General features: G+C 40.1%; 2 protein-coding genes across 9 annotated transcripts in view; both read left to right on the top strand.

Moving 5' to 3' along the window:
• MAP3K1 (mitogen-activated protein kinase kinase kinase 1) overlaps positions 1 to 8,904 on the top strand; it is a 59,234-nt gene extending 50,330 nt beyond the window's left edge. For both annotated transcript variants that reach the window (XM_014887014.2, XM_014887013.2), the window contains exons 15-20: positions 21 to 173; positions 1,422 to 1,584; positions 2,974 to 3,105; positions 4,085 to 4,227; positions 4,700 to 4,831; positions 6,240 to 8,904. In XM_014887014.2, coding sequence (XP_014742500.2) covers positions 21 to 173; positions 1,422 to 1,584; positions 2,974 to 3,105; positions 4,085 to 4,227; positions 4,700 to 4,831; positions 6,240 to 6,389 — 873 coding nt within the window. In that variant the 3' untranslated portion in view covers positions 6,390 to 8,904. The remainder of the gene's footprint in view (positions 1 to 20; positions 174 to 1,421; positions 1,585 to 2,973; positions 3,106 to 4,084; positions 4,228 to 4,699; positions 4,832 to 6,239) is intronic.
• Positions 8,905 to 12,085: 3,181 nt separating this feature from the next.
• SETD9 (SET domain containing 9) lies at positions 12,086 to 19,663 on the top strand. Of its 7 annotated transcripts, XR_015799664.1 has the most exons (7): positions 12,086 to 12,205; positions 12,926 to 13,290; positions 14,955 to 15,078; positions 16,006 to 16,121; positions 17,209 to 17,314; positions 17,527 to 17,645; positions 19,518 to 19,663. XR_015799664.1 is itself a non-coding variant. In XM_014887044.2 (6 exons), the coding sequence occupies exons 1-6, from the start codon at positions 12,120 to 12,122 to the stop codon at positions 19,603 to 19,605; spliced, it is 885 nt and encodes a 294-aa protein (XP_014742530.1). In that variant the 5' UTR covers positions 12,086 to 12,119; the 3' UTR covers positions 19,606 to 19,663. The 7 variants fall into 7 exon arrangements, 5 of the variants coding, with proteins under 5 accessions (XP_014742530.1, XP_088013291.1, XP_088013294.1 ...); XR_001403880.2 differs by lacking the exon at positions 17,527 to 17,645 and having other exon boundaries at positions 17,209 to 17,470; XM_014887044.2 differs by lacking the exon at positions 17,527 to 17,645.
• Positions 19,664 to 24,563: the final 4,900 nt, after the last annotated feature.

The following is a 24,563-nucleotide window of genomic DNA, read 5'->3' as shown; positions in this document are numbered from 1 at the left end:
TTTTTGAATTTAATTTACAGACACCAGAAACCCTGCCTGGACATACCAAAGCAAAACACCATTACAGAGAAGATGCAGAATGGCTTAAAGGTCAGCAAATTGGTCTTGGAGCTTTCTCTTCCTGTTACCAAGCTCAAGATGTGGGAACAGGAACATTAATGGCTGTAAAACAGGTAAATACTTCAGGAAAGTACCTCATTTTCTTGTGTTTTCTCTCTGACCCTTTGTATTCCTGCTTCTTCTACTCCGTTTCATGAGTCCTGACATAATACATAATTTAAAAAGCCTTTATGTGCATGGTATTAACTGAATATATACAAGTTTTTTCAGATTTTCTTAGAGTGAAAGAAGGTCTTTTTTTCTATGCCCGTTTTATTCCACCGTTCTTCAAGTGCGTTTTTGTTTCTATCGAGTTCATAAAATGATGGCAGAGTTATCTTGATTCCAAGTAAATGCCCTATTTGGAAGATAGTTATTTAAAATAGTTTCTCCTCACTTGTCAGGAATATTTTTCCTCTGACTTTAAACGGAGGAAATATAGTTTAATATTTGTTTCCTCTGATTCAACTTTGATAACTAAGTAAAGCCAAGTTGGAGGCAAGTATTGTTACTATTTAAATTAATAGATAGATACAGAAGTGTGGCTGAGAAGAGGCAAATGCTTCAGTCAATATTTTTGAAGGTTTCAGGTGTGAGTAAATTGTTCACACTAGAGCTACCTGGGGCTGAATCAGTGGTAACAAAATAGAGGGAATTTTAGTCCCAACACTCTTATCAGTTCTACCATGAATTTGCACCTATGGAATAGATGAAATGTTTTGAAATTGCTGAAGGAAGGAGTATCTGCCACCAGTTATTCCTCCTTTGAAACTGTTGCTTGTGAAAAAGTGGGAGTGTCCATGGGGTCCTGGAGACATGATGATGATTGTGATGCCTGGGGAAATACTCTGCAGCATTCCATTATGTCCTATTTAGTATGGATCAGAGCTGAGATTGGCTCAAATCCCATTACTTCTGATCTGTCGAGTTCTCCTCTCAGTTGAATTTCTGTAAGAGCTTGAGTTATGGACATTTAACTGGTAAAATTTTGTAAGTGATCACTATAAAGTGATCCTATTTCCAGACCTTTTCTTTCTTCCTTTTGCCCAATATCTGGAAATCAAGGGTTTTTTCCTAGTTTAAATAGAGGTGAAAAGAGGGATGTTTCCCCATTCTTTACTTGGAGAGTTTTTGTTTGTTCCTTAGAAGATTGCTCTTAATTTTCTTTGACTGTCTCACATGGAGATATGTTCTCAGCTGATGGGGTTGGAGGTAGTAAAGTAGTTCTAGATGGCTAAAACCATTCTTGTTGCTGTACTGAAAGTCGATTACAGGACTTATACTGAAATTAGGTTAAGTCTGGATACTGTATTTCAAAACAGGTGACATATGTCAGGAACACATCATCTGAGCAAGAAGAGGTAGTGGAAGCACTGAGGGAAGAAATAAGGATGATGAGTCATCTGAACCATCCTAATATTATTCGAATGTTGGGTGCAACATGCGAGAAGAGCAACTATAACCTCTTTATTGAATGGATGGCAGGTAAACAACTGGTGAAAATACTATTTGAGTCTTGAAATATGTAGTGTTGCATTGCTTGAGGTTGTGAATTCGTATTTTTATTGCTGTGTTGGCAACCAGTATAAAGGTCTGCTTACAGAACAGCTGAAGTGGTCATAGCAGTATTCTTAATGGTGCATCCTTTTGTGATTTGGCATTTTCCATACCTTACCTGTCATACAGTTAAAGCAGTTGGAAACCCTGAAGAAAGATTCTATTACTTTTTCTTCCATTTCTGACTCTAAATGAGAAGTGACAAATTTTGATTTATTTCCAGCTGAAGTGACTGTCTCTCAAACTGTTGCATTTTCAGTTTATCTGTGTAACTTTAGGTTATTATTAAAAATAACTTTGCTAGAAAGTTTGGAATACCTATCACTTGCTTTTGTCCAGAGCTTTTTCATAAAAATTGTGTCAGGTGACATCGAGAGGCATTTAAAAACTGAAAAGAAAGTTTCAAATAATAAGTAGTAAATAGTGCTTTTGGAGAAATTAATTCAAATCTTAAATCGCTTAACAAATAACCTAGTACAAATTTTGAAATATTTTCAGAATTGTATAGAGCAAGGACAAGAAAATCTGTCTTTATTTTGAGAAATAATTTTATTAATTTTATGAATGTGATTATATGTTGGTGCTGTCCAATTACGAAATGGTTTTTATACATCCTTATTTGCTGTAAAAGGAAGCATTGCCCTCTAACTTATGGTCAGAGTGCTAACATGCAAAGCCCCCAAGTATATGTCATTACAAGAAGTAGTGCAATAAATAATTTCTCAAAATATTGAATGTTAAACCTTTTAAGTGTGATTTTTTAAAAAAAAAAATTATTATTTAGATAGTTAAATGTCAGGAATTGGGTTTACCTCATTTGAGCCCAGGTTATATTACAATACTTTGAGAGACCAGTTGGAAATCCAAAATCTTGAGAATCTGTTACCAGTTTTGGAAAATAGAGAAAGATACTGCTTTTCCTTGTTTGTCAGTGTAGTTCTATGTATTGGATGATAACAAACATAAATAAAGATCTTAAGAAGGAATACTTGCTGGAGGTTGCACTTACCTATTGCCTCAAAAATAGTTAATGTTCTGCTGTTTACACGTTAATATGAAATGTGGATAAAGTGTAGTTTTTAAGGAAGTATAAAATTATTAGGAAGCATGAAGACTTTTGTCTTTAATGTGTACAATTCCATTTAGAAAGTAATTGAGGAATGAACTACATCACTTTTTGCCTATGAAATTTTTAATTTTGGGGGGTAGGGGAAGAGAAATATTAATTAGTAATATGAATATCAAGTTCCAGTTTTAGGATGCACTCTATTAACAGAATGTGTAAGTGTTGATAGAATGTACTGTTTTATCTTTTAGGGGGTTCAGTTGCTCATTTGTTAAGTAAATATGGAGCCTTCAAAGAATCAGTTATTATTAATTACACAGAACAACTGTTACGTGGCCTTTCTTACCTCCATGAGAATCAGATAATCCATAGAGATGTTAAAGGTGAGAATTACTGATTTTTCTAGGAAGGAGTATTCAGGAAGCAGTATTTGTTTTGATCTGAGACCTGTTCATTCTGTCAGATATCATCTCAGGAATGGTATTTCTACTGGGTTTGTCTAATCATTTTTAAGAAACTCTGTTGCTGAAATTAATCAAAATGCTACTGAAATTAATAAAAATGTTCATGGCAAGCTTGTGGATATTTGCTACCTGTGATAATAACAGTTTATCTCGGTTAAAATAAGACAGGAAGTTTCCATACAGTTTAAAACTACTGCTGCTTTAATAATGTAAATATTTACATTGAGATGATAATAAAATCTGTGAACAAACCAAGATAAAGAGGCCGGATTTCTAATGTGTGGAGATACTGTAATGAGTTTTTTTCCCCTCCTCCTAACTGAACATAAGTAGAGTTGTATCCTGAGTAACATGTGAACTTTACTGGGAAATACCAGTCTTACTGAACTTTTCCCTTTAATATCACTAAGGTGTCCACAAACTGGAGATATATAAGCAGAATACATTGATGGCAAATGTTTGTCTTTACTAATTCTTTTTGAAATAGTAAAACTTATTTCTTTAAAGCAACTCAGGGTTGCTTGATAATGAAATAACTTTAAATTTCATGAGGAGCTGTAGGTAATGAAAGCCTCTAGGGCTTTAGGTCACCATTTTCTTCCATTATACCATCTCCAGGCGTTGTTCCAGAATCCTGTGTGTTTGCCCTACTTTGAAAATTTGATTGCCTCTCAAATCTCTCAAATAGCCTCAAGCTGTGTGCATTATCATTCAGGCATAACAGAAAAGTGAGGTTATTAGACCGTATCCTTGATTTTTAGATTTCCTTGATACTGGGGTGGGGAATGTAAAACTTTTATAATTTTGAAGTGGAGGGAGGAAGAGTGTTAAGTGTCTGTTCATCCTTTTGCCTTTAATAGAAAGCCAATTAATAGTATTTTTATTGTGCTGTTGACAGGTGCCAATTTGCTAATTGACAGCACAGGTCATAGATTAAGAATTGCTGATTTTGGAGCTGCAGCCAGGTTGGCATCAAAAGGAACTGGTGCTGGGGAGTTTCAGGGACAGTTGTTGGGAACTATTGCATTTATGGCACCGGAGGTGAGAAACCAATTTTTAAAGTTATTTCAAAAAGTTTGTTTGAACTCCTTAAGCTAATTCATGTAGCCAAATAACAGAAAATTGCTGTATATGCTTCAAATGTGTTTTAAATGCCTTTGTTCTAAAGATTAGGAATGATAATGATGCCATTTCTTTCTTGCTGTCAAAGTTATTTTAAGTAGTTTGATACAAGATACAGATATCACAAGTGTTGTTACTAGCACTGAAATGACCATTTGCTCAAAAGCTAGCCATTGCAAAGTACTTTGCTTTCCACTTGGTCAAGTATTTTATTTACCAGATCTCTAGACCTGTGTAAATCTTGTGGCATTTAAATCACTAGTCACTCTCTTAGCCTGAAATATTGATCAGAATATACTTGCTTGTTGATGTGTTGAGGTTTACTTCTAAATGACTTAGAGCTAAGAGACTTTGAAGCATATAATCTGATTTTTGGTGTCTGTCTGTTCAGGTCCTGAGAGGTCAGCAATATGGAAGGAGCTGTGATGTGTGGAGTGTTGGCTGTGTTGTCATAGAAATGGCTTGTGCTAAACCTCCTTGGAATGCAGAGAAACACTCCAATCATCTTGCTCTGATATTTAAGGTGAAGTATTTTGTTATTATCAATATACTACAAAAGATGTCAAGTAATCTATACAGCAATGTGAGTTTTAGAAAAGTTGCATGTTGCAGGAGTTGTTGCAATACCTTTTTTTTATGTTGGAGCTGTTAGTACAGAAGCAATACTGGTACCAATATAATCATACTTGCTTCTTTAAAAAACAAACAAACACGCAGGTACCAAAAAAAATATTCATACATGGTATTCGAAATCATAAAATTGTAGAACGGTATGTTTTGGAAGTGACCTTAAAGATAATCTGGTTCTACCTTCCCTGCCATGTGGGGCGCCTTCCACTAGACCAGGTTGCTCAGAAAGGTCTCTTCTAAGACATAAAAATATAACAGGCTAAAAAAAAAGGAATATAATTGATCTTAAATTAGGCAGAAGATTGGGATTTGAACTTTTTCTTACAATCCTGTAAAATACAGAAGCTTTTTTTACCATAAAACATTTGTATATGTATTCATATTTCAAAGTGGGGAAAGTCCTTTTGTAAAAGCCTAGCGTTCCATGATCAGGTTTTGCTGAAAGATATTTTCCATTATGCCATGCTATATATGATTTTTTGCCCCTTCCTTTGCTAGATCATCCATCTTGGTATTCATGTTTCTTAATAAAATCAGTTAGCTATATTTAATTCTAAAGGTCCAGTTGAACTGTAGGCACAAATGAAGAAAATACTGCTGCAAGTAAAGGAAGTGTTTGCAGAAAATAGACATTGCACAGCAGTACTCAGATATGTTCTAACTAAAATCACTTGTGCTAAGAGATGTAATTGTCTTGGTTCTGTATCTCTGTGAATCTGGTGCTGCCAGATTTTTATTGATTTCATCAATGACTGGGAGCACTGTAGTGTTCCCAATCATCTTGCGTTAATCCATCTAGATAAAATTAAAATTAATTTGACTGGGAGAGATTTGTGTCTCTCTGAGATATATTTGCCTTTGGAGTAGTAGCAGAAATACAGTAAAGACAGTGCAAGAAAGGACACCCAGTTTAACTTCTTGTAATGTAACATTGCTCAGTTTAATCTCTCACCATGGTGACTCATGCCAGTTAACAGTGAAGGCAGCTAGTAGACTAAAGAATGTCCATATGTGTGCTATAGGAATTTTTCCTAAAGCCTGCTCAGAGATGAGCACTGCAAGATCTTGCTGTGAGAACTCTTAAGAGAAAAGTATCAGGAGGCAGTCAAACTAAAAAGCAATAGGTGTAAGGACAATAAACTGCAAGCAATGTAATCTTCAAACTGCAGTAGGAAACATACTGAATGGAGAAAAGCTCATAAATCTAGCTCATGCGCTGAAATTATCAGTTTGTAGAATGTTTTTGGGATACAAGAGGGGTCCTAATCACTGACTTCTAAAAGTTATTTCCCTTTATCCAGATTGCTAGTGCAACTACTGCTCCATCAATCCCTACACATCTGTCTCCAGGCTTGAAAGATGTGACTCTTCGGTGTTTAGAACTTCAACCTCAGGACAGACCCCCTTCTAGGGAGCTGCTGAAACACCCAGTGTTCCGTACTACATGGTAGCTACTTATTTGTAAGCCTGAAATACTGAAGAAAATGCTACTGAACATACAGTAACTGTCTTGCAGTGCAGTTAAGCACAGCAAATTATATTATTCTGCTGGCCTTAATGATAGATACATCAAGAACATAAGGCCAGTGGAGGACCCTACCTAAGTATGTGATTGACAAATCAAGATCTTTACCTAAGCTCAGTATGCAACATTTGACAATTCATGCAGAGATTTGCAAACTGTGCCTTTTTAAACATCTGGCTCTATGTTAACATAAAAACATTTTTCCTTAAATCTGCATGATTATTTAGCAGGTAAGTGATTTTTATTTTATTTAGAGCACTTTTTCAGCAGTATTAGAAGCTGAGAGGCTCAAGATCTATTTTAATATAGCAATCACTGTTCAATTTCACATGTAGATGCTCTGCAATTAGTAAGTTTTCAGTACTGGTTAAAAGGGCATTCTGTATCTGTCCCTTTTAATTATATTTTGTTCTCTGAGTAAAAAATCCAAATATTGGTGGAAACTTTAAAAAAAGCATTTGCCTTCCTATAAAGTAAGAGCAGGCACTCATGGTTCACTGTGCATTTGCTGCTGGCCATGTAATTTCTTTTGAAATCAAAGTTTGTTTTCTTTGTATTTTTAACTTTCATGAAAAGGGGATATTTTAAAATAGTCTTTAGAAAAAAAAAAGATGCAAGCTGTGTCATGGAATACTTTCCTGACACAAGAGTTTTAAAACCAGATTTGCTGGAAATCTGGGATAAAATGCCACCTTCAACAAGGATATGTTGAAGGCTCTGATAGTATAGGTTATTTAATAAAAAAGATTGTTCTGTATAAAGCAACTTAGTCTGAACCATGCTAGAAGTTGTTGAGCCTTTTTTTTTTTTTTCATATAGCAGTTTCTTCTGGCAAATCGTGTAGAGAAGTATCATGTCAAAGGCCCCCCAAACCCAGCTCCCATTAAAGATTTTATGGGAGACCTTGGCATGTACTTCAGTGTGAGCAGGTGCCAAATGAGCAAATCTCATTCTTTGTGTAAAGAAACTGAGGTTACATTCTCTACTGATAACAAGTTTTACCTGCTGTTTTCCTTCTGCCGTACATCATCTATTTACTGTAGCCATTAGTGATAATTTAATTTGAAAATGTTAAAAATATTACCATAAGAAAGGTATTTATTTTAACAAGAAACAAACTTGGACTTGAAGATCAAGATAAAGTAAAATGTGAAGTAAAGCTTCACCTGTAGTGCAAAACTTGTTGGTTTTAGGAGCTGTGGGGTTTTTTTTAAACAGGTTTTTAAAATTATTTTAAAGGCAGGTTTTTAGATTCTGATGCATGTAATTCTGAAGGAAAATGGCAGCTTTTTCTTTTGCTTTTTTAAAAATGGGGATCTTTTTTAATCTAATAATGATTGTGTTTAATCCATTTTGAAAAAAAATACTGTTCATGTTACAACTCTTCAGAAGCCAGTTGGATTGTTGGACTCAAATAGAATTGGTTATTTTCAAAGACTCAGGACAAACTAAATAAGCTATAGTACCTTAAAAATGTATAATACAAATTGGAAACAAGACATAAAGATAAGTTTACATGAATGATAGTGTTCATACTAATAAAAAAAACAAAACCCATGTCATTAGTTGTGAATGTGTTTCTTTTGGAAATTTTACATTCCTTTGTTTTTGAAGATTGGCAGACTTTGAAGAGTTAAAAAGATAATACCGAAATGTGAAGTTTGGTAGCTCTGTTTTGTACTTGACTTTTTTTTTTGACCACTTTAGAATTTCTCATTCTAATAAGATTGTTTCCAAGTCTTTCTTATGTGCAAGCTTTAAAGGATGCACTCTTGCCAATTCATGTACTGGAAGATCAGTTGTCAGATTAATACTGTTTCTGGCAGAAATGTAAACTGTATAAACTGATGAACCTCAGCTAATCAGTATTACTATGTAGATCACCATGCCTAGCACATTTCAAACTCAAACTGCCTCTTAGGTGTCCAAATGCATTTGTTTGAGTTTGCATTTCCCTTGGCTTGCTGGTAATTGTGGTGTTTTTAAAATGGAGATGTGATGTAATATTCTTATTTTCTTTGGATCAAAGCTGGACTGAAAATTGTATTGTGTAATTATTTTTTGTGTTCTTAATGTTATTTGGTACTTAAGTTGTAAATAACGTCTACTGCTGTTTATTCCAGTTTCTACTACCTCAGGTGTCCTATAGAGTTTCTTCTACCAAAGTTCACTTTCACAATGAAATTATATTTGCTATGTGACTGATTCCTAAGACTTCCAGGGCTTAAGGGCTAACTTCTATTAGCACCTTACTGTGCAAGCAAATTTTACAGAAATCTCTGGGTTAAGAAATTTGGCTTCATTGTATCCTTTGTTATTTTAAATATATCAAGATATCTTAATTAAAAGTTTTTACCCCACTGAACCAATTTTATATAGTACAATTTGTACGTATTTTGGTGTTTTTTTGTCTTTATAGTAAATAAAAGTTTTTGAACAAACTTTGTCCTTTGCTTACTGTAAGATGAACACGTTTCTTTTACTGATGGAAATAAAATATTTCTGGTACACTTCACTGTTTACACACAATTTCGTACACTTGATATATCAAGATTTAGTTTCTAATATTAAATGACACGAGTGAATACTGGCCTACATACATATTTATATGTCTTGGGTGAATTAATAAAGAATACTTACATAAAGGGCAGCAACAAAGACTAATTTCTTCTTTTTAAATTAATGATAAAGATAGGAACTTCTCTTATGACAGCACTGGTATCTATGAACCCCACTTGATTATTTATGCCTTTAGGTCAAGGATTGTCTAAATTTTGCATTATTGCAAATGTAACAGTTACCTATTCAGGTGAGCTGGTTAGGTCAGTTGCAGAGCCATTAAAGTACATGTTGGAAAATTAATCTGTTGTTTTATGTTTCTGGTGAAATGATTCTGTTACATGAGATTTTAATAGCAAATCTAAGCCTTTTCTTATTCAGGCAATCCATGTATTCCAAAACTAGAGCTTATTTCAATTCTTGTTTTTCTCCAGATACTTTTGAAATTTTAAAAATTAATCTTTTTTATGGAAACAGATTTCAACTATAGACTTTCTTACGACTATAAATTCTGTAATTTGAAGGACTGCACTTTTTATTATTTTCATTAGTTATGAGACTTTCTGCACATAGATATGAGTTTATCAGTTCATCAGAAAAAACTGGCAGCAGAAATCTTCAAATAAATCCTAAGATTTATTTGATTTCTCAAATTAGGAAAATGTACTACTTGAAATGTCAGAAAGGAATATACATGGCAAGGATTAAGTAGGAGATAAACTGATTATAATGATTAACTACAGAAGTTCTGAATCCTGCAATACTGTGTTGTACTTGTGATGTTGCAGCCTCTTTTTTGGGAACAAGGGATGGCAGAGATCACTGGTGCCCAGCAGATGGCAGCGAATTTCAAAGACACCTGCTTAGGGAGTCAAGGGCATGTTCCCTACTTCCACAGGCAAAGGGTAAGCTTAATGCCTGGTGTGACTTCTCCAGTGGGAATAAAATCACATTTCTGCATGTTGGTCATAGGTTGAAGTCGTCTGGTATTTCATCTTTCAAAGTTCTCACTCGAGGCTAAGAACTGCCTCCAGAACATGTTGGAGTGTCACAAGGGTCATGTATGTCCTTTTATCACATGATAGTGGGCGACTTGTGTGCATGGCTGTTGTGACCTGACTGCCCACCTCCCAAAGCTCTCTATTTCCCTTACTCACTTTGCACTTATTGCTCAGTCTTCCTTAATGACCTGAATCAAGCCGTGACTGCCCTACTTTTAAGAGCCACAATATGCATGTGTTGTGGTGAACAGATGTGTTGTTTTCTGGGTATAGCACACGGCTGCTGATACAAGAGTTACAAGTACTGAAGTGAGACTTTTCCCTGTAATGGCCGAGGAAGGCCAGCAGGTGGCAGGGAAGCACTTTGCGGCAGCCACTGTGCCTTTTCCTGCTTTTTCCCTCAATTTCTTCAGTTCCCTGTAGCCGATCGCTCAGCTCCTGTTCTTGGGAAAGATGACGCCGACGAACAGTAGAATGAAGTGATTATGGACAAAATTAAGGAACAACTTAAAATACTTTTGAAGCTCTGAGATGGGAAGTTAATTCTGATAGTTACAATGCTTTGGTTACATTGCTTTTGTCTCCAAGTCCAAAACCTTTGTCAGAATTCAAGTGTTTTGAGGACACATTTCTCTACTCTAAAACCAATTCTCAAACGCTCCATGTTTTTTAAACTGCTTTCCAGATAAAGTAAAATACATGCATACATGTTCTTATTTTCCCAGAGCATAGCCAGTGTTAAACTGCAGATAAGGAGCAGCATTCAAAGATAGAAGTTTTATATAAAACTAGTTATCCAAGCAGCCAAAGGACAACAGTGGCCAAAGATGACAACAGTACCCTTATCTTTACACCTGTAGTGGTTTGTAGAAAATTATTTGGAGGCCATTGCTAATTTTTGAAGACCAATTGCTGAGCAATTGTTTTCCTCACTAGATTTTTTTTTAAATTACCTTAGAGATAAGTGATGTTAGAATGTGGCACCAAAAGGGCTTATGCCCCTGTTTGCAAATGCTCATGATTTGTAGTATATCCTTTCAATCTGTGTACTTCGATGCTACTGCTTGCTGTACATCACCTTTAAATCTGCAGTAGCTTATGATGCTACAAAGTACGGCTCATGTCTCCTTGTTACCATAGCCACATACTGGGTAAAAGTGTGGACAGAAGTGTAACAGGTCTCGTGTCTGTAGCTCAGCCACTCTTTTTATGACATGGATCACAGCTCCGGAGGACAAATCTTACGAGGAGCATCTGAGGGAGCCGGGGTGGAGGTGGGGATGGGCTCAGCCTGGAGAAAAAGAAATTCAGATGTGACCAGAAGATTGGAGCCGGGTCTGGGCCGGCCCTTTCTCCCAGGCAACAGGACGTGAGCACCTGGCCTTAAGGTGCTGCGCGGGAGGCTCAGGTGCGATATCGGACGGAATTTCTTCAAAGGGAGGGTGATTTAACATTGGAATGGGCTGCCCAGGGAGGTGGTGGAGTCACTGTCCCTGGAGATGTTTAAGGGAAGATTGAACAATGATACAGCGGTGTTTGGTCACAGGTTGGAGTCGATCTGAGAGGTCTTTTCCAACCTAATTCTGTGACCATTTGAGGCACTAACAGCCCTTACCATCGCTAGAAGCGGGCACTGGATGATTTTGGAGAGGTGAAGTGTTAGGAGTGGTCTTTCATGGCCGCTTCTAGGTAATTTTTAAGCCACCTTTTAATCTGATATTGTCTTTTTGGATTGCTCAGTACAACACAGCAGGTACAATGTAACGTTGTTCCGAAAGACAAGTGTGTGTATTTACGCCTGTAAGTGTGCACCCAGGAGCTGTGTGTTTTCATGCCCGGTGCCCGCCGCTCGCCCCGTTCTGGGTATTGCACGTCCTTACCCGCGGCGCAGAGCCCGAGCCGGGCCCCACGCTCGGCACTGGGGGCTCGCCCTCACGGCCCGGCCGCCACTCGGCGCCCCTCCCGCCGCTCGCAGCCAATGGCAGCTCGGGACACAAACGCGCCGGCGTGTGTCCGGAGCGCCGATTGGTTGCCCAGGTTAGCGCGGGCGCGGCTCAGCCGGGGGGCGGTGCCGGGGCCGTGAGGGAGCGGCCGCCATGCTGCGGGAGCTGCGGCGGCGCTGGGGCTCCTACAAGTATCGCTTCGTGCCCTGGCTCGCCCTCAACCTCCGCCGCCAGCGAAGGTGAGGCGCGGGGAGAGGTCCCGGGCGCCGGCCCAGACCCCGCTGTCCCTCATCGCGAAGGTCTGAGGCGCCGCAGGAGTCACTCGGGTTTGTCACTCAGAAGTGCTTCAGCATTGGTCGCCCCTTGGCTGGCATGAAATTCTTAGTCAGATACCTTAAAACGGTGTTTAACGTTGTAGATAGATAGATAGATAGATAGATAGATAGATAGATAGATAGATAGATAGATAAAATCTTGTTGGCAAGATATATATGCCCTATTTTAGTTGTAGAAGTAGTGTTTGAATTTGAATTGTGACATGGTTATAAGTAACAACATTTAAATAAGTAACTAAATTAAAACCTTCGTTGTCCATGGAATATTTGTCTCACCTCATTTAAAGTGTGATTAACTATTTGGGATTTTTTAAATAAACAGTATGATAATAATGTTTTATTTTCAGTGTCTTTTTCACTGAGAGCTCAGTAGGGTTTAATCTATTTGTAAATACTCAGAAATGATAATTTATAGTAGAACAGGTACTAGTTTTAACTAAACAGTCTTTTTAAGTGGTTTTTTTTTGTGTTATGACCAGTGGTTTAGCTTGAACAAGCATGAAAAAAGCTTGGGGTTTTCTAAAACAGCAGTATATCAAAGTTACTGGTGCTGCAAAATGGGTTTTCTGTATTTAGGAAAAAAATAAATGTTTCTAATTTTAAAATAGTTTATTTTCTTTACAGGACCCTTCGATATGTTCCTGAAAGCTCTCAAGACAAAATTATTGCTGATGAAGATGTCTTTGAAACACTACTGAAAACATTTAAAGCTCTGTTCATAAATGACTTCAGTAGACAAGCAGATATTCTGGCCTTACTTCCAGAAGTCAAGAGTCAATATCTGGAATTACTGACTGTGGAGCAGAAGCGGTCAAAAGTAAATTCTTGTAACCATCAGGGTCAGCACGTGTTTAGTCCTGAGGAAGTTTTGTTTAACACGCTTGGGTTCACTGTTAGCAGAGACCGGAGTTCCCTGGTGTCTGCTGGAACTGGAGTCTTTGTTACCAAAGGTTTTGTACCGAAAGGGACGGTTGTGTCTATGTATCCTGGTAATGGAATGTTCTTATTTTTGGTTAAGTTAGATGAGACTTCTAACCACCTGATCATGGAATGCCAAAGATCTACACTAATTTTTATTTTATGGGTTTTCTTTCTGTCATTCCTTGACAAAATCACCAGTTGGGCTGCGTGAGAATATTTATAAGCTGTCTAGAGCTGATTTGGAAATACAAAAATTATTGGGAAGGGTAATTTTGCTTATAAAAATAATTTAGCGATTAAAGCCTGATTTTCCAGCAGCTGTAAAACTTGTTCCAGATTCTTGAAATGTAAATGCCTGGGAGAAATTTAAAGTAGATGAACAGTACAATGTAATTCCTTGGGGTTTCTGTTTTGGTTCAGGATATGAAAAATGAGGTTTTGAGACCTCCACACAGGTCAGTAGACAATTGCATGAGCTTCTTCAAAGTACAGAAGTACAAAATGGAGAATGAAAATAAAAGCTTCATGTAGCAGAACTTTATTCCATTAAGTATGTTTGGAAAAATCAATATTTCTCTCTTCCTCCTTTCTTGTAACTGTATTTGCATACATTTCTTAAAAAGGTTTGTAATTCTATCAGTATGGCCAAGCTAGCAGCTCTGCTGAGTTGCTTTGGGTTTGTGTCTGTTTCATCTGCCAGCAAAATCATCTGCTGTGGTCTCTGGCTTGTGCCAGCAGTGCAGGATCGGGAGCAGCCCAAGCATTCATTGGGCAGTAGAGTGTGTTTTTTGAAGTGCCTGGCCATTACCATTGATTACTCATGAGCTGACTAATTGTTGAGTGACAGTGAGAGAGCCTGCCACTTTTGCAGCTCTCTTCGAATTTCAGGCACATAGTAGACCTGAGCATAGGCTTATTCCTGTAACAGAGTCTGGTGTAACAGCTCTTCTCGGAAGACAGGAGGATGGGCTGTTGAAATGCCTTTTCAGGGTGCTGAAGGAACCTGCCGGGCTGGGGCTGGGACCCTGTGTACAGGGATCGCAGCCTGCCTGCAGCCTTTGTCTGGCACCTTGTGAGATTGCAGTGCAGGATTCCTGCAGAGAGGTGCTGAAGACGTAGTAGGTGTGAGGGATGCAACTCAACGAGTTCATGAAAAATGACAAGCCAGTCAGCTTGTGTCTTTTCTGTACTTGGAAGTCACGGCAAGTTAAATCCTCTCTACAGATTTGGGAAACAGTCTGCTGAAATAATTTGGTTTGTCATTTTCCATCTCCTGGACCAAACAAAATCCCTGGGGTAATCGAGGGAGGTGTTTCAGATTCTTTGCTGAATCTGTGTGTGTTTTTCAGTCCTGACACAGTAGGAACAAAACAGCTTAGTATCTTAAGCTGTGTTTCCTGAACAAATACCATCTGATGCTTTCATCTCTGAAGCACGCTAGTTGGCTATGAGGCTTTATCTACCTCTCCCAAAGATACTCAGTTCAGTCTTTCTGTGATTTTCTGTGAGGCTTCTCTCTTTGGTAATATCAGGTCGTTTAGTTGAGAGGGGATTTAGTATATCCCAAAAAGTTGTGTCTGATAGCTTGTAGGTTTACAGATGTCAATGTCACTAAGTGAGAGACTTCTCTCTTACCCACTGTCTCTCCTTTTAGTTTCTGTGTGGAGGGGGCTGTAAGCCCATTCTGATAGTTAACTTATTTTCTTCTGAAATAATGTCTGTCTTGCAACAGGTACAGTATACAGAAAGCATGAGCCCATCTTTTTCCAGTCCCTTGGCAATCCCTTTATTTTTAGGTGCATTGATGGTGTCCTTATTGATGGGAATGATAAAGGACTGTCAAGATCAGTGTACAGGTAAGCAAAAGAAATAGAGGAGTGTCACTCATCTGATTTAAAACAGGGGTAACTCCTTGTCTCAGTTCCCTGTTTCTTACCCTGAGTTGTACGTGATTGTTTTCCAGCTGTGCATTGCTCATAATGCAAACAGCACAAGGGTGAGAGATTCCGGATGTGATCCAGTATGTACTTGTGTCTTTATCTGTAACACCAATGAGATACATTTTGATGTAGAGACTTTGCTGTGCAGAAAATAGTTCTACAGGAGCAGGATGTTGTGTAAAAGCATTGAAATGTTTCTGAGCTGTTATTCAAACTTGCTTACTTCAGTTCATTAAGTCCAGCTCCTTGTTCCTTGTGGTGCTGAACCCTATGACTAAGAGCATCATGCATGCACTCCTTCAGCTGTGATAGACTTGGTGCTGTGACCACTCCACAGAGGAGCCCTGTGACCAGCCACCCTCTCTGTGAAGAATCATTCCATAATGTCCAGTCTGAACTTCCTCTGACACAGCTAACTGCTTGATTTACCATAAAATATCATTTGTTGCAATTTGTGTTTAAATATGATGTGAAAAGAACTAGAAGAATGATATAAAATAATATTGAATTTTGATACCTACTAATACCAGATTTTAATTTCTGTAATGAGTCTAAAACTAATACTGTAATGAGTCTTTGCATTTTTAGAGATGAGTGAAAGGTGTTGACACTTCTGTAATGGTTAGATGTTGATTTGTGGAAGAGTATATGGTAGTTTTATGCATGTTCTTCCACCAGAATCTGAAGGACACCAGAGTAGTGGGAGGTGTTAGTCTGTGCACATGCCCTCCACCCCAGGTGGGTTGGGCAGCTGGAACTTTATGAGGTGACTGTGGCCCTTCCTACAGAGGAAGTAAATGGCAAATGAGCCATGATCCATGCTAACGCTGTCGGGCATTTCAGGTCTTGCAGCAGAAGAGATCAACTTGGCCCTTTTCAAATGAGTGATGAGAGCTGGCTCACAGCCACCCCGCAAAACCCACTGGCAGTGGGACAGTATGTCAACAACTGCTCACATGGTAAGTTGCCAGTTACATTTTACAAGTATGAGTTTGGCTTTATGGATAAAATGATATTGGGGGGGGGCAGTAATGCTGTTTAAAACAAAGCACTTAGGGAGTAAAACATTTCTGATGCTTTTTGCCACAGCTGAGTATTAGAATCCTTCTGTGCAGCAACACTTCAAATATACTTTTTCTTTTCTCGCTGATGCCCCAGTTTCCCTCCTGGTGTGTAGAATGAATGGCACACACTCCAAAAGTGAGATGGTGGGAAAGGATATCTGGCAAAGTACCACCAGACTGAGGCAGTAGAGAGCTGCAGATCAAATTCCCTAGAAGGATTCCAGGAGGCTTAATGAGAAAACTGCACACAGTGACATGGACAGTAAGATTCTATCACTGCTCACTTTGAACTTAACACCTTTTCTAGACTTCCTTATATTTATGCACAAAATGTAGGAAGCTGTTGTTGTAATCTCACTTGTCAAACCTGAAGAAGGGAACTACTTATTCTGTGTAACTGTTGATTGTAAGTAACTCATGGGAACAGTTGTACTGTACAGAAAGTTGAATTGATGCCATAGTCAGCTTCTAAGTGGCTTTCGTAGTCCGCATTATGTTAAAGATTCTCTGCCTCTAAGCATTCAGCATTAGAAACCATTAACATTCAGAAAGATTGCCAAGGATTGGCAGAGAGATCCAGGGTAGTCCCACAAAACTGTTGCAGGTCGTGTCTGTGTGAGTGGTGATTTTCTCCGTGCTTGTGTTTCTGACATGTTTTGTCACCAGACAAGAATATTTTTCAATTTATTTTTTAATTGTAAAAACAAGCATTATGTATTTGGAACATTTAGCAATGCTATAAGTTAACCCTGGCACTAAGCAAGTTGTGCTTCTTCATAGTCGTTGATAACTGGGCAAAGCTCCTATAGTTGATTGTGTACCTCTTGTGTAATTCAAAATAGGCCTTCAGAGGAGTGTAGTACCTCCCAACAGAGGAATGATTCTCAGATTTGATGAAGCATCTGGTTCCGTCGTAGTCCATTTGATGTTTTTACACATCTCTAAGCCCTATCTAATAACCTTTTTTTTTTTTAATTCCTAGAAAAAGCAGCAAACGTGTGTTATCAAGAGTTTGATGTGCCGGGACATTTTCCAGTAGAACTGAAACAATATCTTCCAAACATCGTCTACAGCCATGATGTAGAGAGGTTGGCAGCAAATGAAAGAGCTCGTAGATTTGTATGATACAAAGCATATTGCATGTGTAAAGAAAAGACAGACATGGTTGAAAAATAACAAACCATATGAAGATGAGTTACACAAGTGTGCAACTGTATGAGAGAGTTACCTCTCTGAATAGAGAGGTAATTTTAATTTTAATTGCAAGATTCTTCATTCCTTTTTCCTCATTTTTTCACAGATGAAATCAGCGTAGCTCTGAAGACACAGTTTTACAAGCAGTTGTTGCACTATAGTGCTATTCTTCTGAATCCCATAAAGTACTAGTTGTACTTTGTATTACAGTATTGAGGCTTTCCAGTACGTATCTCAGATCTGTTTTAGCCTTGACCAAAGCCTTTCAGAGATAATTCAGATTTAGGCTTCTTGCTCTCTGTTCTCCATGTCTTCTGCTTATGTGACAAATAAGCAGATGAATTTGCAAGAAGAAACCTAAAATCGTATTGAGACAAGTGAAATATTAAATATTTCTGTAATATAAAAGCATGGACTTACCGTTTCAGTACAGTTAGTAAAATTACAACATCCTGGTTATGACTTGAAAGTCCACCTTTTTTCAGAAATTAGAACAGTTGGAAATCTTTCTCAGATAATCCTATTCATTTCAATGATACATAAGAATATTAGAGCAGATCATCCAAACTTTTAATGTAATTCTGGAGTTATTTAAGTACTCTGAAATTTCATTGGAGAAAGTTAAGGTACATATTGGAAAAATGGCTTTTCTGATTAAACCTGAAGTTTGTTCAGTCAAGTTTAAAGATGCACTTGGAATCTTCAGGTTATTAAACAAATGCTAATAAAACAAGCAGTAGGACTGAACTTTCAGGAAGCCTGGATGCAGTACTTGAAGAGTGAAAGCACATGAACTATGGGACTGCTTCAGAAAGGGGGAGTTTTGTGCTTGCTTGGAATCTGTCCAAGAAAATATGGTGTTCTGGTCAACATTTCTCCTGGTATATGCAGCCACCAGAGAAGAGATCCAATCTGCTTCTAGGTGTTTTTTTCGATACTGATGTATACAATGCTGAGAACATAGATTATCTAGTTTCTAGATCTTTTTGTGTCTTATGAAAGAGTTCTCAGTACTTACTTACCTTGTTGTTTCTTATGTTTCAAAATGGCCTCACACTAAATTTTTAATAGTGGAGATTTGGGTTGATGCTGTTTTCCACTTCCTGGTTCATCAGTATCTAAAGCATGTGCTGTCCTTCCTGGAACACATACTTCAGCTTCAGGGCCTGGTTGTTTACTAAAAGGAGGTTTAGAGGGCTGGGTTTCTGTATTTCTTTCTCAGAAACTGCCTGCCAGCCCTTGATTTCAGCTGACTGAGGGAGCTGAGGTTGTTTATCCTGGAGAAAAGGAGACTCAGAGGTGACCTTATCACTCTCTACAACTGCCTGAAAGGTGGCTGTGGTCTGGTGGAGGTTGGTCTCTTTCTCCAGGCAGCAACTGACAGAATCAGTCTTGCGTACATGAAGGGAAATTTAGGCTGGATATTAGGAAAAAGTTTTTCACAGAAAGAGTGATAAAGTTCTGGAATTTCTGCCCGGGAGGTGTTGAGTCACCATCCCCGGATGTGTTTAAAGAAAGAGTGGATGCGGCACTTGGTGTCATGGTTTAGTTGAGGTGTTAGGGCATGGGTTGGACTCGATGGTCTTGAAGGTCTCTTCCAACCTTGTGATTCTGTGGTAACTGACCCATCACTGCAGAGGCAGCAGATCTGTGGTGCAGTTAGGAGCTGTCTTCCTGGATGGTGGTAGGCCTTAGGAGAGATGCTGTTGCCAGCTGACACCTGTGGACAGGCATGTCAACAGGACTGGCTTCTGCTTGAACTCTGCTTTGCTCCTGTCTAGGTGTGTCTCTTGCAGTTTTGACTAATTCTTTTAATATCTCAATGATTGTGTGGAACAATTGAATGGAAACTTTTTTTTTGCATACCCACGTAGATGTGGTTTTAATAATAATGGGGTAATAATATTGGTTTTGCTTATATTTGCTGTCTGTATTCCAGTGTTGTTTTTCCGTGTTCCCTGCCCTGCTTTATGCATATTACTCAAAACTAATCCAGATGAGGCTACCGGATTAGCTTCTTGAAATGAAGAATTGAAAACTATTTAAAGGACTTTAAATAACTGTTCACTTTCACATGTTTTTCTTCTTATTTTACAGCCACTTGAGATGTGTAGTCCTTGTCACTCTCAGAGACATCAAGCAAGGAGAAGAACTTTTTTCAAATTACTACACTGTTGTCAGCTGAATTAATTGATTCAAAACTGAAGAAATCTGTGTCAATAAAATATGTACCATGCCTTCAAGCTTCGTCATCATTTTTGTGTAAGGGAGAGCTGTAGTTTTACCATCCAGAAAGCAAAGCTGTAGGCTTGAATTTCTCTGAAAATCTTTTCCTCTGGAAAAAAGTCTGCATTTGATGCACAGGTGAAGATTTAACCATTACATCATTAGGTTCTCAGCTGTCTGCTGTTGTTGATATTTCTGCATATTGGTGTTCAGATGTCCATAAGGTAGATCATAAAATTAAGACTGAGTTATGGACATGTCCTTTCATCTACTGGATTGCACAGTTGTCTGTAACTGAGAGTGTTGTAGTATTTTCTCGTTTAATTTCCTGTGTTTAAAATGGACGCAGCTTGTAAGAATGACTTTCCTCTTGAACTGTATAATTATATATAATGCTAATTCTCATAGTTCACAGTAGTTACTATGTCTTTTTCTGGTTTCTTGAAGCTGACCCGTTTGGTGTCAGCTTGCTTGTAAAAATCACAGCAGTGCAGGCAGTTGTCCAGATCTTGTATGAAGCCCATTTTGGAGCTGTCACTGATGTTGGAGACAGGAATGTGACACGTGCACACACCAAGTTCATGCAGAAGCAGCCAACTTTGATTGATGTGCGCCTCCTTTCATAGGGGCTTCAAATTTCCTGTGATTGGTCAAGGGTTTAGCTCTGGCCAGCTCACTGGGCAATGGTGTGAATGCATTCATACTTCAAAGGGAGTGGCTGGGGTCCCCTGTCTGAGTTTGGGTCCAGCTTATCCATAACATGCCTGGGGGCCTGCTTATGTCTATTCTGTAAGGGGCTGGGCTGGTTGAGCAAGTGTCTGTCATGGCCAAATTATCTTGTGCAGCTTCCAGCCCAGCTGTGGCTGTCAGGTGGAGCCATGCTGATGGGCCCCTCGGCTGTGCCTGCATGGTGCACTGTCATCTTGAGGCCATCTTGAGCCACTGGCTTTAGCTGTGCCCGTCCTGGATTAGGAAGAAACATTTGTGTGCCTTGAAGCCTTGTCCAGCCCCGATTCCAGTGATTCACTGCAAGTTTCCTGGCATGTGGCAACTTTCATTGCTTTTATTCTAAGAGGACTTCATTAATCAGTTGCTGGCATTAACGGGGCCAACTATTCCCACATTAATTTTTGCTGCTGTCTGCAAACTGCTTTCAGAAAGATGAAACCATTATTCACTGCAAAACTCCAAGCAAGCCTCCCAATGAATTTGTGGTGGACATAAGCTCATGAGAGTGGAGGACCTGGGCAACGCTGTGCTGTTAGGAATTGGGTAGTGGTTGGGGCAGCCAGGGTGCCCTGCTTAGCTGCTGAGGCATCCTCTCTTTTTTAGAATGCAGAGCTTTGTGGTGTCTGTGTTACATGTTCTGCTTCCAAACCTGAACTTTGCCAGTCACATTGGGGGTTCCCATTCATTTGGAAGTCCTTCAGTGCCAGAGGAGGCTGGCTATTTCAGCAAGAGTTAACCAGCAGAGCTCTTGAGACAGTGGCATCAAGCTCAGCATGGGTTGTGCAAGTTTCATAGTGATGCTCAGGGTGACTTCTAGTGGCATTCTTTGTGTCTCCACTGCTTGTAAGGGATCAGAGCAGTGATGACCAGTGTGCTGAGGAGGATGGTCTTCCTCCATGACTCTGAAGATCCCTTCTCTCCTGAGCTAACTCTTCTCCCCAGCTCTGTCGGAGGTTATTGGAACCTCTTGAGCTGTGGAGGAAGCTGGATGTCAATGGCACTTGCAGTGTTCCTGGTGTAGGGGCTGTGGTTCCCCAGGCAGCTCCCATGGCACTCTGGAAGGAGGAGAGCAGGAAAGGTGTGTGTGTGCTGCTCCTCTTTTGTCCCTTCTCCCTTGCTCTTAAAGCTGCTGTTCTTTCCTGGCCACTGCTTGTCAGACTCTCCCATGAGCTGATCTGACTTGCTAAGCACAGTAACACCATCACCCCCACCCCAGGCTTTCTCTGCTGTTTTGTTCTCTTGCATTGCAGTGAGCAGAAACAGCTTATAGAAAACAGCTCGTAGAAGAGCCAGTGAGTTGGAGAGCAGGATGCCCATAGGTGGTGTCAGAACTGCTGCTTTGACTCTCTGGGTCTTAAGCTGTTCCTTCAGACAATTCCATTTTCCACATAAAGGTGGTGCTGTACTTGCTCGACATCCCCCTGCCTTGCCAGGCTGCTCTGCTCCCCAGTGCGTGCTGCTCCCCATGCCGGTTCTGGAGCTCACCTGGCAACACAGGAAACCGCGTCAGGAGCTTCAGCAAGAGGGAGTGGTGGTGTTCGGCCGCGTTAAAGAGCTGTGCATGGCAGCCCTGTTGGCACAGCAGGCAGCTGTGTGCCAGCCACGGCAAGGGAGCGGGTGGGGATAAGCAGCCATGCTGCAGGGCAGGAGTGGGCCCACGGCTCAGCACAGTGAAGGGAGCAGCAAAGCATGTTTCTGGTAGGACATCCTATCAGACGGGCAAGACTTAATGGGACCTTAAGATTACTTTTCCCTACAGACAGGGAAGAGAAATCCAAGAACTAGTAGAGGAAGGGTTTATCAAACTAATAGCCAAGGTTTATGCTTGCAATGTTTCTGCCTTGTAACTTGACAAAACAAGTCAGTTAGTGAGGTAGCAGCAGTGACTGTTTGGGTAGGTTTGGGGGTGAGAGTTGTGCTGTTCATGGGATTCCTGAGCTCAGCAAGACTTGAGCAGCAGCCCCAAGCCCTGTCTGGACCAGAAGCCCTCAGCAGCCAGTCACCCACTTTGCCAGGAGCAGTGCAGCAGATTCAGCTGGATCTGAGGAGTGTGAGCAGAGTGCAGTGAACATGAACATGGTACAGCAGAATGACCAGGAAGGGCTTCTTTGACCATCTGAAGGGAGCCTATAGAGGCAGATAAACAGACTCAGTGTCTGGTGGAGAAGAGCCACTAAATGATCCTTTCAGCCCCAGTCTTATTAATGTAAGCTAATATTAGCATAAGCTTCAGTTGTGGTGTGGCTGCACCAGAGCTCATTCCTCGGCAGCTGCTGGAGTCACTGACCCAGCGAGCCAGACCTGCTGTTGACAGATGTATCTCTCCCAGTCACAGACTGCCAGAAGTGTCTGATGCCTCTCAGGCTGGGCCAACAAACAGTTCTTTTGCAGAAGGTGTGCTATGGCTGAAGAGATGTGTCACCAGGTGAAGGAGCAGAGGAAGAAGTGAACAACTTATGTTGTATTTGAGTGAATGAGTAAGAGATTGACCAGTTATTTACAGAGATGCTACACTCAAGACTCTCAGGAGTCTCAAACCTCCATGGTAGCAGAGAAGGTGATGGACTCAGAATCCTGCAAGATAATTAGTCAAGGGTCTGTTGACGATGAAGGCTGGAAGCAGGTCACTGCATGTACCAGGAGGAAGGTTCCTCCTCATGAAAACAATTGGGACTAGCACCTGGTACAACTGGTATGAGGCCCTGGAACTAGAAGTCCAGACAACAGATAGGGTGGGTAAAGATCCTTCTGGAGTAGTGGGGCCTTGTGAAAAAACACCACCTGTACTCCACATCTCAACCACTTCTTTTAAGATAAAAAGTGTGGTAGTTTTAATAGGAGTCTGTCTTCTAAGGAGAACAGAGGGCCCAATATGCAATCACACCCAATGCATAGGGAAGTCCGCTGGCTCCCAGCAGTTCAGATAAGGGACGTTACTGGAAAGCTCTCTGGTCTAGTAAGGCTATTCGATTACTATCTGCTATTTGTTGTTCAAACTGTCAGAGACAAAAAACCAAAAGAGAAGTCTGAAGTCCATCACAAGAGCCTTCAGGTCCTTGGGACTATTGAGAGTCTGAAGGATCAGGAGTACAAGTAGTGATTTCCTCGATTCTTCCAGTAAAAAGGAGTAATATTGATAGGATAATGGACCAAGGGAGTCTCAGCACCCTGAGCTGGAGGACCATGACTGTGAGAATGATCAGCTCCCAGCTGACTCTGAAACTGTGTGGAACCCGCTGCTGCAGCTGGATCCCTACAAATCTATGGGGTCTGATAAGATTCATCAGAGAATCCTAAAAGAGCTGAGTTGCAAAACTTCTCTCAATGATTTTTGAGCAGTTTTGGGAATCTGGAGAGGTTCCAGCTGACTGGAAGTTGGCAAATGTCCTGATTTTCAAGAAGGGCAAGGAGGACGAGCCCGGAAAACACAGGCCTGTCAGTCTCACTTCAGTGCCTGGTAAAACCATGGAAAATATTATTCTGGGAAGTATTGAAAAATAACTGGAGGACAGTTCAGTCACTGGTCACAGCCAGCATGGCTTCATGAGAGGGAAAGTCCTGTTTATTGAGTCTTCCTTTTATGACAAGATAATCCATACAAGATCAAGGGAAGCCAACTGATGTGATATTTTTGTATTTCAGTAAAGCTTTCATTGCTCTCTCTCGCTGTATCCTTCGGGACAAAATGTCCAGCTCACAGCTGGAAAAACATATTATGGGATGGGTGAGAACTGGCTCATGGGTTGGGCACAAAGCATTACAGTGAATGAGGGGACATCAGTCTGGTGACCTGTCACTATTGGGGTTCCCCAGGGCTCCATCCTCGGCCCTGTGCTCTTCAACAGCTTCATACATGACTTGGACAAAGGATGAAAAGTAAGTTTGCTGATTACACTGAATTTGGAGGAGCTGTTGAGTCCCTTGAGGGCAGAGAGACCTTAAGAAATTAGAGAGCTGGGCAATCATCAACCATGTGAAATTCAACAAGGGCTGGTGCCAGATTCTGCCCCTGGGATGGAGCAGCCCTGGATGTACAGACAGACTGGGCAATGAGAGGCTGGAGAGCAGTGCCATGGAAAGGGCTCTGGGGTTCTGGTCCATGGCAAGTTGAACATGAGCCAGCAGTGCCCTGGCAGCCAGGAGGGCCAAGCGTGTCCTGGGGGCATCAGGGACAGCATCAGCAGCCAG

This window comes from Sturnus vulgaris, chromosome Z (assembly GCF_052056855.1).
Source record: "Sturnus vulgaris isolate bStuVul1 chromosome Z, bStuVul1.hap1, whole genome shotgun sequence".
NCBI classification, from domain to species: Eukaryota; Metazoa; Chordata; class Aves; order Passeriformes; family Sturnidae; genus Sturnus; species Sturnus vulgaris.
Note: the sequence above shows the minus strand (reverse complement) of the source record. Positions and strands in the feature narration are given on the sequence as shown.

Coding starts and splice junctions, on each gene's coding strand:
- SETD9 (XM_014887044.2), top strand. CDS start 12,120: ATGCTGCGGGAGCTGCGGCGGCGCTGGGGCTCCTACAAGTATCGCTTC. Junction 15,079..16,005: donor CTGTCAAGATCAGTGTACAG/GTAAGCAAAAGA, acceptor CGGGCATTTCAG/GTCTTGCAGCAGAAGAGATC. Junction 16,122..17,208: donor TGTCAACAACTGCTCACATG/GTAAGTTGCCAG, acceptor TTTAATTCCTAG/AAAAAGCAGCAAACGTGTGT.